The sequence below is a fragment of the Chroicocephalus ridibundus genome, chromosome 10 (genome assembly GCF_963924245.1).
Source record: "Chroicocephalus ridibundus chromosome 10, bChrRid1.1, whole genome shotgun sequence".
Lineage (NCBI taxonomy): Eukaryota > Metazoa > Chordata > Aves > Charadriiformes > Laridae > Chroicocephalus > Chroicocephalus ridibundus.
Window position 1 is genome coordinate 13,609,966 of NC_086293.1, and position 15,176 is coordinate 13,625,141.

The 15,176-nt window shown below is 48.4% G+C and overlaps 1 protein-coding gene across 2 annotated transcripts; it reads left to right on the top strand.

Moving 5' to 3' along the window:
• The first annotated feature begins 3,634 nt into the window (after positions 1-3,634).
• On the top strand, positions 3,635-11,800 carry PROK2 (prokineticin 2). 2 transcript variants are annotated; one of them, XM_063348014.1, is made up of 3 exons: positions 3,635-3,736; positions 7,490-7,619; positions 10,945-11,800. In XM_063348014.1, exons 1-3 carry the CDS (start codon positions 3,635-3,637, stop codon positions 11,088-11,090), a joined length of 378 nt encoding a protein of 125 aa, XP_063204084.1. In that variant the 3' UTR covers positions 11,091-11,800. The 2 variants fall into 2 exon arrangements, with proteins under 2 accessions (XP_063204084.1, XP_063204085.1); XM_063348015.1 differs by having other exon boundaries at positions 7,490-7,615.
• The last annotated feature ends 3,376 nt before the right edge of the window (positions 11,801-15,176 follow it).

Sequence of the window (15,176 nt, forward strand, 5' to 3'; positions counted from 1 at the left end):
GAAGGCGATCTAAAAACAGGACCTCCTGGGGAGAAGCCTAACGCTACCCAAGCCCAGCCAAAGCTGTAACTCCATCACAGCCTTGCTTACAGAGGACTGCGCTGGATCCTACTGCTGGGTGCTTTCACGTGGAAGAAAAACAGTTCTTATGAGGTAGATTCATTTATACTGGGATAGGATCGCAGATGTCAGTTGGCAAGGCATTTACGTGGAGGAACGGAGAAGATGTCTGTGTTAATTGTGGTAATGCAAGAGAGAGGCTGGAAAGCTGCTTCTGCACTAGGCTGGGTTACACACCGTGCTGTCACTTGTGTCCCCAAGTGCACTCCGGGGCGTTTTTGGTATTGTACCAACAAAGGCAGAAAGAAATACTAAGAGAAATGTCACATGTTTCAGAATGAATTGGTTCAGTAAAAATCCAATTATGCAAAAAAGTTTTAAAAGTAAGAAAAGTAATATGAGGCTCTGCTTCAAAGCGGATCAGAAGAATAAAAGGGCTTCTGAAATTCTGGTGCATTTGTGAGATGGGCAATATGAAACGTTACATTTTCACATAAGACATACATAAGACACTTTGTGACTTTTCACTGCTTTTGTAGTTGAACAGTTATCTAGGAGGTAATGACATTGAAATTCAGAGATTCACCTCCGAAACTAACGTCTTTAAGAACAGCAATGATTTGACTGGATTTAACTTATTTTGCATTACAATTTTGTAATCACCTAATGGCCATGTAGATGTGCAGGTTCTCTTCTAATAGCAAAGTAGTTCTAGTGCAAGTTGGTAGTAAGAATATTGGTGTTAGAGTGGATGTTAGTAATTCTATAGAATATTCATCCTAACATACAACGCTGACCTTCCAGGCTGATCACTGGCAACCTTTCATAAATGGTACCTTTTTTGTAAAATGGCTTTTACAAGAAGTGACTGAGTCTACATAAAATTTTACAAACTACACAAAATTCTTACCTTGCCCCTTTTTATTTCCCCTCAATTTTGTTTTTGAAGGATCAGGAGGTTTAGACTGAAAATGATAATTTTTTTTTTGAAGTTCTGGGCACCTGGGGATTATGAAAATAATCATTCATCTTTTATATTAATTTTTAGTTTCTCGGATACAAATAAGAATTAAAACAAGCTAATGCCTTCATCTGGTTTAAACTGGCCACAGTTTAGGCCAGCCACATAAGTTTACAAGAGCTAAGGATCCATCCCAGTAATTTTTAATATTTTCACGTCAAAGTTGGCTTATCCCAATTTGCTTTTAAAGAAACCGTGGACGAAAACTCTATTTATTCAGCCCATATTTGTCTTGAGTGCACTTTTAAGAAATAGCCGTAAGCACCCAAAAAGGACACGTTTGTAATGAAAACACCTCCAGACAGACGGAGCCCCCGAGGGGATGCCGCTAACGAATCGATCCGACAGCTCCTGCCCGGGACTGAGCCAAGCGGGAGCATGCGAGGCGCTCGGTGCAGTACATGCTCCCCTTCAGCTGCGCTTAAATTCACCCCGGCCAGAGAATGAGACTGTTTGAGGAGTGAGGGAAATGTGGGCTCCACCCACAAAGGCTCCGCTTTCCTGTTTGGAGAAAGAGAATTTGAAAAATCTGAGAAAACAGGGACGTACGTGTGAGAAGGGGACACGCTGGAGCAGGGGCATGGCACGGAGGCACTGGAGGGATGGAAGTGGGGACAGAGAGGCAGGAAAAGGGACAGAAAGGGAGTTAGGAGGGAGAGGAATCACCATCTTTATATATATATATAAAGTATATAGAGCTGGAAAAGTAAGGAAAATAAAATAGAGGTGAAAAACAGTGAGAGAGGGGCAAGGAAGGAAACTCTGCAGATGTTTTACTGGCTGTCACTGGGCTCTGATGTCCTGTCTCCACAGGGAACAGAGGTGCCCAAAGGTTAGTTGCTGAACTAACATTAGTTGCTGAACTAGCACTAGTTGCTGGACCTTGGTTTGTGTTAAATTTAAGTGGTGCACATGTAAAAAGAGGAGCTCACCAAGAGCTCAGGGGAGGTCATTCTCCCCCTTTCTCTGCCCTGGTGAGGCCACATCTGGAGCACTGTGTCCAGTTCTGCGCTCCCCAGTTCAGGAAAGACAGCGAACTGGTGGAGAGAGTCCAGCGGAGGGCAGGATGATGTTCAAGGGACTGGAGCATCTCTCTTATGAGGAAAGGCTGAGAGACCTGGGTCTGTTTAGCCTGGAGAAGGGAAGACTGAGAGGGGATCTCATCAATGCTGATCAATATCTAAAGGGCGGGTGGCAAGAGGATGGGGCCAGACTCTTTTCAGTGGTGCCCAGTGACAGGACAAGGGGCAATGGGCACAAACTGGAACACAGGAAATTCCATCTCAACGTGAGGAAAAACTTCTTTACTTTGAGCGTGCCAGAGCACTGGAACAGGCTCCAGAGAAGTTGTGGATTCTCCTTCTCTGGAGATATCCAAAACCCACCTGGATACAATACTGTGCAACCTGCTCCAGGTGAACCTGCCTTGGCAGGGGGTTGGACTAGATGATCTCTGAAGGTCCCTTCCAGCCCCCACCACACTGTGATTACTTTTTTACTCAGCACAGGCACTTCTTGGGCTAAGTGCAGTCTGCAGGAACTGGGGTTGATTCAATTCATACAGAGTCTGCAGCGTAAATTTGCTTTGATGCTCCTCTGCCCCAGACAAGGTGAGGTGCAGCCTGCGTGTCCCCCCACCATGGCCATGCCCACAGCACTGCTAGGGCTCAGCGGAGGCCGGGTTGGGGGCTGCAGGCAGTTCCTCTTCATAGAGGAGCGTGGGGGCAACATCAGGGCTGGGACTGGCAGAACTGTTTGGGGCTGCTGCAGGCCAGGGAGCTTGAGGAGCACAAGCAGAGGGGACGCGGGCACTGGAGCCAAGACCTCCAGGCTGGCTCCAGTGGCTATAGGCTGCCTCTGAGCCACTGTGGGATGTGCTCTGGGATCCCCCCCACCTGCTGCAGGATCCCTCTGGACCTGCTGTATGCTGCCCCCTGACCTGCTGTGGGATGCCGCCGTAGACCTGCTGCAGAATGTCCCCCAGACCCACTGAGGAATGTCCCCACCAATGCTGTGGAATGTCTGCCCCAGACCTCCTGTGGGACATCCTCCATACTTGCTGTGAGATGTCCCCAACATGCTATGGGATGTCCCCCCAGGCCTCCTGTGGGACATCCCCCATACCTATTGCGGGATGTCCCCCAGCCAGCCCTGGGATGTCCCCCTAGACCTGCTCTGGGATGTCTCCAACGTGCTGGGGGATGTCCTCCCCAGACCTGCTGGGCGCTGCCCCCTACATTCGCTGGACGCCCCCCCAACCAGCCCTGGGACGTTCCCTGGGCTGCCATGGGATGCCCCCCACCGCCGCGGGCTGCCCCCCAGCCATCCACCAGCAGCTGCCCCCGCCGCCGCGAAGGCTCGTGCCGCGGCCGCGCACCTGGGCGCGGTGGGGTGCGCGCAGCGGTCCGCGGCCGCGGCGCTGCCAGGGCGGGGGTGACTCACGCTGCCGCCGCCGGCAGCCCCCGGCTTTATAACGGCTGGGGCGGCCGCCGCGCCCGGCTCCGCTGCGCCGCGCTGCGCCCGCGGGGAGCGCAGGGGCCGCGGGACGGCACCATGCGGAGCTTGCGCGGCGCGCCGCCGGTGCTCCTGCTGCTGTCGCTGCTGTCGCTGCTGTCGCTGCTGGTGGCCGCGGGGCACGGAGCCGTCATCACCGGGGTGAGCGCCGCCGACCGGCACCGACGGCACCGACGGGACCCGCCGCGCCGGCAGCGGCCGCCGCAGGCGGGCGGGGGGTCGGCGGGAAAGCGGCGGGTTGGGGGGGTCCGCCGGGGGGAGCGGGGACAGGACTTGGAGGTCTGTCCGCGGTGAGCGATAGCGGGACGCGGGGGGATGAGTGGTGCCGGGGTATAGGGGAGGTCTCTCTGCCCTGAGGGGTGGCCGGAGCGGGGGGTCTCTCTGGGGTGGGCAGTGCCGGGACTCGGGCGTCTGTCCGGGATGAGTGAACTCCAGGACGTGGGGGTCTCTGTGGGGTGAGGGATGTCCGGAGCTGGGGGTGTCTCTGGGATAAGTGGTAAACCAGGACGGGGAAGGGAGGGCTATGCCAGGGGATGAGAGATGCCAGGGCTTGGGAGTCTGTCTGGGACAAGTGACACCAGGACGTGGGGGTCTCTCTGGGGTGAGGGATGCCCGGAGCTGGGGGTCTCTCTGGACTAACTGATACCAGAGCTTGGCGGTCTCTCTAGGGTAAGGGATGCCGGGATATGGCGGGGTGTCTCTGCGGTGGGTGACACCAGGACTTGCGAGTCTCCGGGGTGAGGCATGCCACGGTGTGGGGGACTGTCCCTCTGGGGTGAGGGATGCCTGGGCTCGGCAGGGGGGTGTCTTCAGGCTGGTCTGTGGGTGTGCAGAGGCTCCTGCTGCTTCTCCAGGGCTGGAGGCTGCCCCCCAATGCAGCCCCCAGCCCCGGATGCCCCCGGACCTGCCCTGGGAGGGCCGGGCTCGGTTGTGCACCCCGAGTTCCTCCAGCTCCTCCAGTCCTACCGCTTACAGAGCAGGCACCGGTATTGGCAGGCACCGGTATTGCAGTCATCGCAAAACGCGGCTTTTTTTTTCTTTTTTTCTTTTTTCTTTTTTTTTTTTTTTTTTTTTTTGAGTATGACTGTGCTGCTTTTTTTCCTCAATAGCCACCCATTGCAAATGAGTCCTCGGTTGTTGTTGTTGTTGTTTTTAGGCTGGAGGTTTACTTTGCTTGGGGAAATTTTTTTTTCCAACGACGTTATTTAACCCAAAGTGTTGCATCACTCTTAAGTAAAATGATTTTTTTAGTGTTTGCTTTGGATTAATAACCCAGTACTTGCATTCCTTCGAGAGCTTACATGTCTTTTGTAACCATCAGAAGTTGTACTTGCAGCAGCACATTACTCCATGGCTGTCCAGGCCCCCCGTCCAGACTTCACTGAAGTCCATGAAACAGCTCGTAGGCATTTCTTAGGAGGTCAAATCAGTTCCCAGGACTGATTAATTTTCAGAGCAGAGAGTGTGAAGGAATTTTTTTCATATTTGAGAATTTCAAGTTCCTTTTAAGTAGAAATATTTCCAGCAATGGAGGAACAGTTTATATAAGTCTGTTATTCAAGTTGTGGCTACACCTTTAAAGCATAATTAATCTGTTAAATAGAGTAATTGTGAAGCGCTGAATAGTGGATCAAGGACAAAGTGGATTCAAAAAGTAAAAATAGATTAGAACTAGAAAATGTTACTTTATTAACTATCGCAGTGCATTTCTGCTTAAACCGCTTTGATGCATTTTTGGCTTCTGATGAACAGGAAGTCTCAGACCCTTTCTCAGAGCCCGAAAGGTGCTTTTCCGTTGCAATTTAACAACTTGATTCAAACCTTCCTCACTTCAGTGGTGGTCCATGTGCTGCCTTCAGTTGGCTTTGAGCTGGCATTTCACCTGGAACTTTTTCCTTGAGCTGAATTTTCCAAACTGTGCTTAAATGGGGAGCTGAAGAGGGACGTCCTTCCTGTTGTGTCCTGCGAACGTTAGGAGTGAGCGGTATGAATTACACGTTGGAGATAAGGTGTGGGCAGGAGCATTTGGCTTGAATATTTTCAAAACTTGTCATGCATTTTTGGAAAGGGAGCCTTAAAAAGTTCTGCCAGATGCATATACGTGTGTGTGAGTTTTAAAAAGAAATTGTTCTGTGCGGGGTTTTAGATAGCCTCGCTGGCTAGGACATACTCAGACCTGTTCCGCGGCTGAGTGGTACTTCACTCCGGGACCGGTCCCACGCAGATGGATGGGGTTTGGGATACAACTGAGATAACAAGGGGGTCAGGATGACCGGTGGGGACTAGCAGAGCCTGTGACCCCAGCTGAACAGTGGATGCCAGCGTGCTGGTGGCAGCCAAAATCACTGGACCTGCAGTTTTTTGTGCCTAGGGCAAAAATTAGACCTTTAGAGGGCTTTTTTGGGGGGGGGGGTTGTGTGTAAGAGAGATGTCAGAAAGTAAACTTTATCTACTTGGCAGGCTGTAGTGGTAGTTTTGTGGCCATATTAGGCCTACAAGTAAATACTCTTTGTGTTTGGGCTCACCTGTAGCATAAATCTGCCTGCTTCGTTAAATGTGTGTTCAGGAGGAGCGCTAGTCTATTTAACAGCTTGAGACTAATGCAGCAGCTTTTTCCTAAATTACTGGCTGATCTGTAAATACATATTTTGGTCTGGCTTCTGCTGGTTGAACTAGTGTAATATTTACCCAGTAGAGTACAGTCTAACGGCATTTATCATGTAAATCCCAAGGTAAGATCTGTAAGATTTTTTCCTCGAGCGAATGTTTGCTCTGAAACACAGTCTTCCCCAGAGCCGTTTTCACCTTTTATGTACATTTTTTTACAAGTTGCCTGTTTATGTACTGCTGACTGGCACCTTTGGTCTCTCACTTCTGCTGTCAGACATTAGAAGAGCAGTGGGTTAATTAAGCTTACCTTTGGGATGTAATCAGAACCTTTAACTAATGGAATTTCTCATACAAGAAAGGAGACTGGTTTTTGCATTAAATTCATATAATAAAAAGTCTGATAAGCTTTTGGCTAAAAAATGAGCAAAAGATGTGCAGTAACCTGTTTCCAAACCCTAACACGTCAATTGCTCTTCATGGTTTCTGGTTTTCAAAACATACCCAACAGTTTGCATTTTGATTTGTGCTTATCTAAGCTGTACTGGGTAAGCGGCTGAAATATTTTTCCACCCCTTGCAGGGGGAATGCTACCACAGTATCATTTTCTTGGATGCATACTCTTTATGCAATGCTTTTTCTATTACACATTTAAGACCTCTTTTAGTTACATGTAATTCTAGATAAGAACCACAGAATCCGTATTTAAACTTCTATTTTAGCTACGTCCACTTGGACTTGTCTAATAAACCTATCATGCAGTCTTGCATTTGCAAAGGCACTCAACCATAAAATATTATCATAAGAAACTAGAAGGAATAGTTACTTAAAAGTCTTCAAATTAACGGATAATTTCCTATCTTGGCTTCTCCGCAGACAGGATTCCTGACTGTTTGGTGCGCTTGGTCCTTCCACTTGCCGGAGCTCACTCAGGCTCCGCTCTGGGAAAGGGGAGTGGGATGTGCCATTGGATGTGCCATGGTCCATCAGTGCTCAGAATTTGGGACTATAAATCACTGACAGTCCTGGATTTGGCCCTGAGCAGCTCCATATGTGGACGTGGCTTTAAACATCCTGGGCTCAACTCTGAAACGTGCCAGGAGCCTGTATGTTCAGATCCATGGGAGATAAAAGTATTGCGAATCAGCCTTAAATCTAGTTATTCAGCCTTAATGAGCCATGATAGCTTATGGGGTGTCAGAGGCAGCTCGTGAGCACCAGATCTGTCCTATTTCTGGAATATATTAATTATTCACTTTGTTTGCCTCCTGCTGTGTTGAACTCCAGGCCTGCGACCGGGACCAGCAGTGCGGAGGAGGGATGTGCTGTGCCGTTAGCCTCTGGATCCGCAGCCTGCGAATGTGCACGCCGATGGGAAATTTGGGAGAGGAGTGCCATCCTTTGAGTCACCGAGTGAGTACGTCACCGGGGGGGACTGTGGGACCAGAGCTGGCAGGGCAGAAAGGAATAGGAACATACCGCGTTGTGCATCACATTGCATAAAAACTATACGTGGTGAAAAGGCGGGGAAACATCCCGTGCGTTACAATACCCGGCCATTTGCATCTGTATGGAAATAGCGCTGAAGGTACCTACATAAAGAAATACATTACTGTCAGAATTATGCTGAAGACAATCGGAGGATGAAAGTAATACACGCTTTTCGGTTTGTTTTCTTATTAGTTTGTTGTTGTTTCGCTTCATTACACGATCCGAACCAGCCTGAGCAGTTCCCAAGCCCAGCCCTGCCTACGTGTGCGAGCAGGAGCGTAGCAAACACCACCGACCTCGGTGGAACTGGACAAGATCCCATCACGAGCATAAAAACGTCACCAGCCAGTGTTGGGACACCTGGTGCATCACTGCAGCACGGTCCCGGCCATCAAACAGCGATGTCCAGTTGTGCTCCAGAGGCTGGGAGCCACTGGTGCCTTCAAAAGCCGCTGAGAAAGTGTTGATACACGCTTGTACTTAAGAAAACTCACAGCAGGCTCTCTTTGCTTCTATTATACCTATTGATTTTGAATATGTATGTATGTATAGATATATACGCACACATATATAACATTAGTTACATATTAGTACATTATTATATGATACACTATGCTATTAATATTATACGATACACTATGCTATTAACAAATACATTTATTTAAGGATATGTAATTCTGCACTATGAAAAAGACTGTTTATTTATAAATAATACAGTCTGTATACAAAAGATTGAATGGGATGTTACCAAGGAGCTTGAGAACCTGGCGGCCTTCAGAGCCGTCCTCAGGGAAGAGTATGGCCCAAGAGTCGTCACCTGTGAATAAATTTAGATTATAAATGTGCAGCTAGTTAGCGGCCTCACTCACTGTCTCATCCAAGGCCTGGCTTCTCAGCTCAGTACCTATCATTTATTTTCTCAGTTTTTGGAAGTTCAAGGATCCGTTCTATTACAGTTAAATTTTTAAATCTGCTGTGATATTTGGGACCAAATTCTGTTTTTTACTATATAATGCAGCAGGTTTTTCTTGTAAGGGCTCTTTACATTAACAGGGGTTACAGGATAAAAGAAGCTGTCTTGTAGGGGTTTTTATGAGCTTATTGCTGTTGGGCAATAATTTATACTGCCTGATGTATTTTAATCTAATTGCCGGCATAATTACAATCAGAGAAGACGCCTGTCCACCCCAGACTTACAGTCATGGTCACTGATGTTTATAAGCTTTACGAGGTTAATTTTAGATTTAGATTCCTCACCCCACTGCTCTTCATGACAAACACAAAGCAAATTGTTTTACTGCAGCATGTGAAATTAGGTATTTTTAAGGATGGAGAGTTTGCTCAGCGGTTCCTGTCCCATAAATATTTGGGTAGGGGACAACTGGGAAACTAATTGCCCTCAGCACCACGTCCTCTCATTTGCAGGTCAGGTACAAAGCAGGCACCACCATGGCCATGCCACCGCTTGGAGATACCCTGGAGGAGATGGCTGGCCCTTGGGTTTCCACCTTCTAGTTTCCTTCTCAGCAACTAGATGGCGTTGGCTTGATGCCGTGAACAGTCTCGGTTGGCGTTGCAGAGGCAGGGTTTGCAGGCAGGGAGGCAGGGTTTGCCCACAGGGCCAGGCAGGTGCCGCTTGGTGGGTCAGCAGACAGAGTTGGTAACACCGGGGGGTTGCTTCGCTGCCTCTGTGCACCTTGCACATAACCCCTCACCTCTCTCCCAGGAGCTCCCTTGTTTCCTTTTCACCTCCAAACCCCCATTGACCCGTGCTCCTTAAAACCTGGTGCTGGCATGGGCGAAGCACGCACCGGCTCAGCCGGCATAGCCAGCGTGCAGAGCTGTCACCTGCTGTCCCCAGCCTGCTGCGTTATTAAGCCACATCTTCAGTGTGGGAGTCCCGCTGAAAGGAACATTTCCTTGCAGTGAATGTAACGTTTTGAATAAATCATTTGCGCTGTTGGGGGGCTGAGAGGTACCTCTGAGTCAGCCTTTACCAGTCCGAGGAGCTCAGATTTTCAGCTTTTCTGCAGCGCTGTGTGTGGGCACCTGAGCGCTGTGATTCCCACGGGGAGTCCCCAGCACCCGTGGTTGGTGGCCTCTCCGCTTGTGCCGGGACAGAGGGGCTGTGCTGGATGGCACAGGGAAGTCCACAGCGTCCCTCGCCCTAGGGCTGCTCTTGAGACAATGCTGGGCAGGGGTCTGGCACTGGCCCAGGGTGTTGTGAGCCCCCTGCTTGTCCCCTGTGCCTGGCAGGATGCCACTGGAGTCAGGCAGGTCCTTGGCATGACGCGCGGGGAAATGTGTGGGACATTCTCCCTTCGACTTTCTTAAAGAGAAAAATTGCACGCTGACACAAAGCAATCTCAGGATATTGAAATTGCAGGCTCAAAAGGCCCAGAAATCAGGAAATGAGGGAATTAGGGCTGCTGCCCAGCTGGCAGCAGTGGCTTTGTGCCTCTGTGCTTCCCTCACTGCATCCCGATGGATGCTCAGGGCATGCTGCTGGCCGGCAGGACCACAGCTCCTGGCCATGCCGTCCCACCAGCCTGTCCTGCTCAGCTCATGTGCTGGCAGAGGCATGGCTCCTGTAAAAGGTGGGGTTTGTAATCAAGTTGCTAAAGACTGTCAGTGCATGTGCACATCGTGGCACAATTCAATTAGTTTAATGCAGTCTGCGTGTGTGCTCCCTGCAACACAGGGAGCTGGAGGAGGCTGGGATGAAACGAGAATCCTCTGCCCGGTGGCGAGGGGATCCTCTCAAAGGGAGGTCAGGCAGGATGACCTCCAGAGATCCCTTCCAGCCTGAATTACCGCGGGATCCTGCGGTTCCTGGGTGCTGCTATGCAGCTGACAGGCTGCCCCGTGCTGTACGGCAGCGCAGGAATCAGGGCGAGCAGAAACCCCTGCACAGTAAACACCTCAAAATGCCATGCTAAAGGCCAGTGTAGTTTCACAACAGATGCCTTTATGAAACGGGAGTAAATGCAGAACATGTGTCACAGGTATAGATTTGCAAAGCCACATGGACTGTTAACGTTTTGCTCTTAACTGTGGCTTGACTGGGAAATACGATGGGGTTGGCTTTGCCATCTGCTCTCCGGCCCCTGTGCTGCAGCTCACGGGGATCTCCTGCCATGGAGGGGGGCGGGCATCATTCGCCATATCCCCGCCATTTATCCGAATCGATCCATCCTGAGCACCGTCGCTGCCGTGCTCCCTGTCCCTGACATCTGTGCTCTTGTCCCCAGGTTCCCTTCTCCGGGCGGCGGATGCACCACACCTGCCCCTGTCTCCCCGGCCTGGCCTGCATACGGACTTCTCCCGGCAAATTCAAATGTTTACCAGACTTCAGAAAAGAAGATGTCTTTTTTTAGCAGGAGCTATTCTGCACTAGAAAGAGCCACTCGATGTATTCTTTTTTCTTGTTGTTGTGACGAACAAGGTAACTTGCCAGGGGAAACCCTTTACTATACTTTCCTGCCTCACCAACATTCAAACCGAAGATGAGATACTGCGCTGTGGTGGCCGAGGTTTGCAGGAGGGACTCAGGGTGGCAGATGCTTTCATTTTTGGGGTAAGCAAAATGAGATTTGCTAAGGTGACACTGCTTTCCGAGGGCAGGAGCTCAACGATTTCTGAGCTGTCTCGTGGTCTTCATGGTTCCAGCTTAACCCCAGAATGAAAACATCCAAGATTACTGTCAGTTTTGGAAAACTTTGGCCACGTTTTTACACTTTGGAATGCCCAAATGGAACTGAGAATTGAATAATTGCTTAGTGTGAAGCATATGATGATTGCCAAAAAACTGTATTTACATCACATTTCGTATCTTTATTAATATAACTGTATTTGTAAGTTAGGCGCATCTCTAGGGTAAAAGTTTAACCAATAGATGTAGTTTTTACACTTTTTTAAAGTGGCAGGTGGAACTAAAGCACTTCAATATTCAAAGCATTAAAAGGTTATTTTAGTATTCTAAGATGCAAAGACGTTGTTGTTACTTGAGTTGGTGTAAAACTACCTGATCATCTCAAACTATGTATTAAGATGTAGTTTATATTAAAAAAGGAACCCTGAAGTTTATTGTAATGGGCTGCCTGACTTCTTGTACATGTATCTAATTTGCTGTGTAAAAATTCTGTATCAGAATAATGGCAGAATATGATTTGATTTATTTTAATATTATAACATTATTTTGTCATTGTGGTTTTCCATTTTTATTCAGTGTAATCTGTTATCACATACTCGATCCACCCAAGTTAGCAGAGCTCCTTATGGATAGCTCAGCAAAAGATTATACACCTCTGGCTGCTTTTAGGGAAACTCAGCGATTTACAAGGCATGAACTCCCCAACCAAGCTGCAGTCTTAGATCACGGAGGTATTTTGGTGTAGCTAATACCAGAGGTTTTTCTTGGCACACACCTCAAAGGATCAACTTTAACCCAGCAAACATATAACTTGTGGGTTTTCTATGAAATACCGTGCAACTTCATATTTACTTGTCAGTCCCTGGAGCTGGAATTCCAATAGTTTGTGTGAGTTTCACACATTTCTTGCTCTCAGACATGCAAACATATGCTGGAACTGGAAAAGTGAAGTCATTCATCATTCAACAAGCAGTGCTTTGCTGCTGATGACGATGAGCGGTTTGAGAGAAGTTAGCACACTTGTATCAAAGCAAACACCTGTATTAGAGAAGACGAGAAATGTCCCAGTGAGTTTACCAGGTACCTTCCACTGGGCTCCACAGCCTCCCTGAAGAGACAGAAAGGACCACCTGGATCTGCTATTTGGCCAGATCCTTGTGGATCCTGCACCCCTTAGAAGGATAAGTGTCTTGAGAGACAGGATTGCATCCTCCCAACTCCGAACAGCCCAACCCCAGGGCTCCTGCTCCAAAGCCTGTATATTTTGCTTCACCCTTTGCGGTGGCGATACAGGAGCTGTGCAAGTGACAACAGACTCAGGTCCTGTAGGAAAAAAAACAAACAGAAAGTCTGGGGCCACCAAAGAGTAATTTTATATGTGGTTTGCATTAATGTGATCAGGTGCAAAGAGCCGGTATTAGATCTGAAGTCTTAGAGGGGCTCATCGCTAACCCAAAGGGCTGGATTGTGTTGGTGAAAGAGCATGAGTGACCTGCGAGCACTGCAGAAATTCCCGTAACCAGGATTTAAAAGCCCCAAAACCTGATCCTACCACTGTCACTCAGTAGTGGGGCTCCTCAAACACCCTGTGCACCCACACAATGAGTCTCCAGAGGAGGAATGCACTGGGAGCCTGGGATTTGCTTTTCTGTCCATGTCTATCAGTGTAAAATTAGCTTAATACCATAGACTTGAATTTACACTCAAAGGGAAAATCAAGAAGGAAAATAGAAGCAGCCCAAATGTGTATGTGTTCCACCTCTTGCTTCATTCATTTTTTTACCAAAGCACGTTGTCATAGTGCTCAAAACAATGAACCACAGCATGAAACACCAGCCCTGCTTCTCATCTCCCACTGGCACAAATCACCAGTGACTCTGCTGAAGGTAATAATCCTGGTTTACGTCATCGTGAGTGGACAATTACATCTGATGACAGCCTTAGACCTGCCCAACTGAACTCCTGGGAGAGTTTATCAGGCAAGAGCAGAGCAACTTCACAGTTATCATTTGTGCCAATTAACTTGTGGGATTAGGCATTTATCTGGGTAATGAGAACAGCCCCAATTACACGAGTTCAAAGTTCACACCATCTGTAGGAGGTCGAAGTACTCATGTCCTGCAGATGCCCTGGGACAGGGCATTAGGAAGGTGCTTCTTTGAGGGACATTATCCTGAACTTGTCCTTGAGGGGCTTCTCCACACTGTCCCTGCCGCAGCCGGTCTGCCTGCCGCTGGAGCGGCTGCTGGCATAGAAGAGCTAAAGGCACAACCTCACTGTCCTACATCGCCACTATATTCACTTGGCAGTCATTATTACCACGATTCCCCTTTTAGTAATTTAGTTCTCATTAATTGATGCTCACAGTGAAGGTTAGTTGATTTGAGAGATCATTTTGGAAGGAAGATTAAGCTTTTGCATCCCAATTCTTTCCTAAACTCTGTCCTAATCAATTATCTTTTCTGCCATCCTAGGGGAGATCTCCTCACCCAAGCACACCTGCAATGCGCCTTTCATTTCTGTCTGCAGTGGAAGAGGGGGAAAAAAGCCCTTTACCTTTGCTTTACGGTGATAATAGGTTAACCAATGACCACAAGGAGTATTTCAAAATTTAAATGGCCACGCGTGCCCCTCTGCATTTCCCTTGAGGCAGCTGTAGACTGGAGGGGCACAGCAAACTAGACTCCATGGGAGTGCTGGAAAATGTGGCCAGCCTCGAGCCAGCTCTGCCACAGGAGTTTTCCCGGGGCCCCCCGTGATGCTCAGTTTGCTTCAGAGTCACCCTGGCAATAATCCCAGGGCAGGAACAGCTTCCTCGCCCACCTGGGAGGAAGGGAAGGGGCCAGGCCGTTGCAGGAGGAATGGGATGGGAAGAGAGAACAGAACTCTTGGCAGCCCTGGAAACACCTTTGTGACAGGCAGCAGTCTCATTCTCCACATGTAGCTTGTTAAGAGACAGCCTGTTTAAACACTTTCCTTTATTCACTCCACCTAGGAGATCTGAGCCAACATTTGGTTTAATTTAATTAATATTGAATTAATATTATCAATTATTAATAGAAACGTGCATTAATGTTTAATATTATATTAATATTTATATTACAGATATGCTATAGAATAATGATACCACACCAAACCGTAGGAGCTTCCATGTTTGTAACCAGATTTGGGGTTAGCAGAGAGCCATTTCAGGAAAGGACTCCACCGCATATAATGAGCTGCTGCCTTAATTTGATTACGTGCTTATTAGGAAAGGTGAAGCAAGGTGTTTTGGGTTTGCGGGTGCACAGCTGGCCGAGCAAACACACACCTGTGAGCCTGGGGGGGCTGGAGGGGAAGCTCTGCTGTTGAGCTGGAGAGAACCCAGCTGCACCTCAGCCTCATCTGCATCCTCCTGCCCACACCCCCCCTGGGAAATGTGGTCACTTTGAAAAAAAGTATTGTTACGAAGTCTATGAGTGAGGGGGTGACACAGAATGAATTGTCCTGGTTGTGTGGGAAGTGGGACTCAGATCGGCATGGGTGCTTGCCTGGGAGACAGGTCACCCTAGCCACAACGTTGGTTTTATAGCAGGAGCAGCTGAAGTGAAGGCTGCCAATTTGAAGAGTGTCTTGATGGCTGAGAAGAGAGTTTGGGGTACCATATGGTCTGTATGGTAAACTCTAAGGTAAGAAACAGCATTATGATTGGCTTTATCCCTTTGTAGATAGAGTCTAGGCTTCAGACTTCTTGTTACTTCACAACCCTAGTACGTTAGAAAATTTTACAATGTATCTTGTCAAGAAGTACTTTGCTAATTAGCTTTATCAGCATAATGCACCATAATGATG

Excerpts from the sequence above, each read along its gene's own strand:
- PROK2 (XM_063348014.1), top strand. The coding sequence starts at position 3,635 with ATGCGGAGCTTGCGCGGCGCGCCGCCGGTGCTCCTGCTGCTGTCGCTG. Across the intron at positions 3,737-7,489 it reads ACGGAGCCGTCATCACCGGG|GCCTGCGACCGGGACCAGCA; the intron begins GTGAGCGCCGCC and ends GTTGAACTCCAG. Across the intron at positions 7,620-10,944 it reads TCCTTTGAGTCACCGAGTGA|GTTCCCTTCTCCGGGCGGCG; the intron begins GTACGTCACCGG and ends TCTTGTCCCCAG.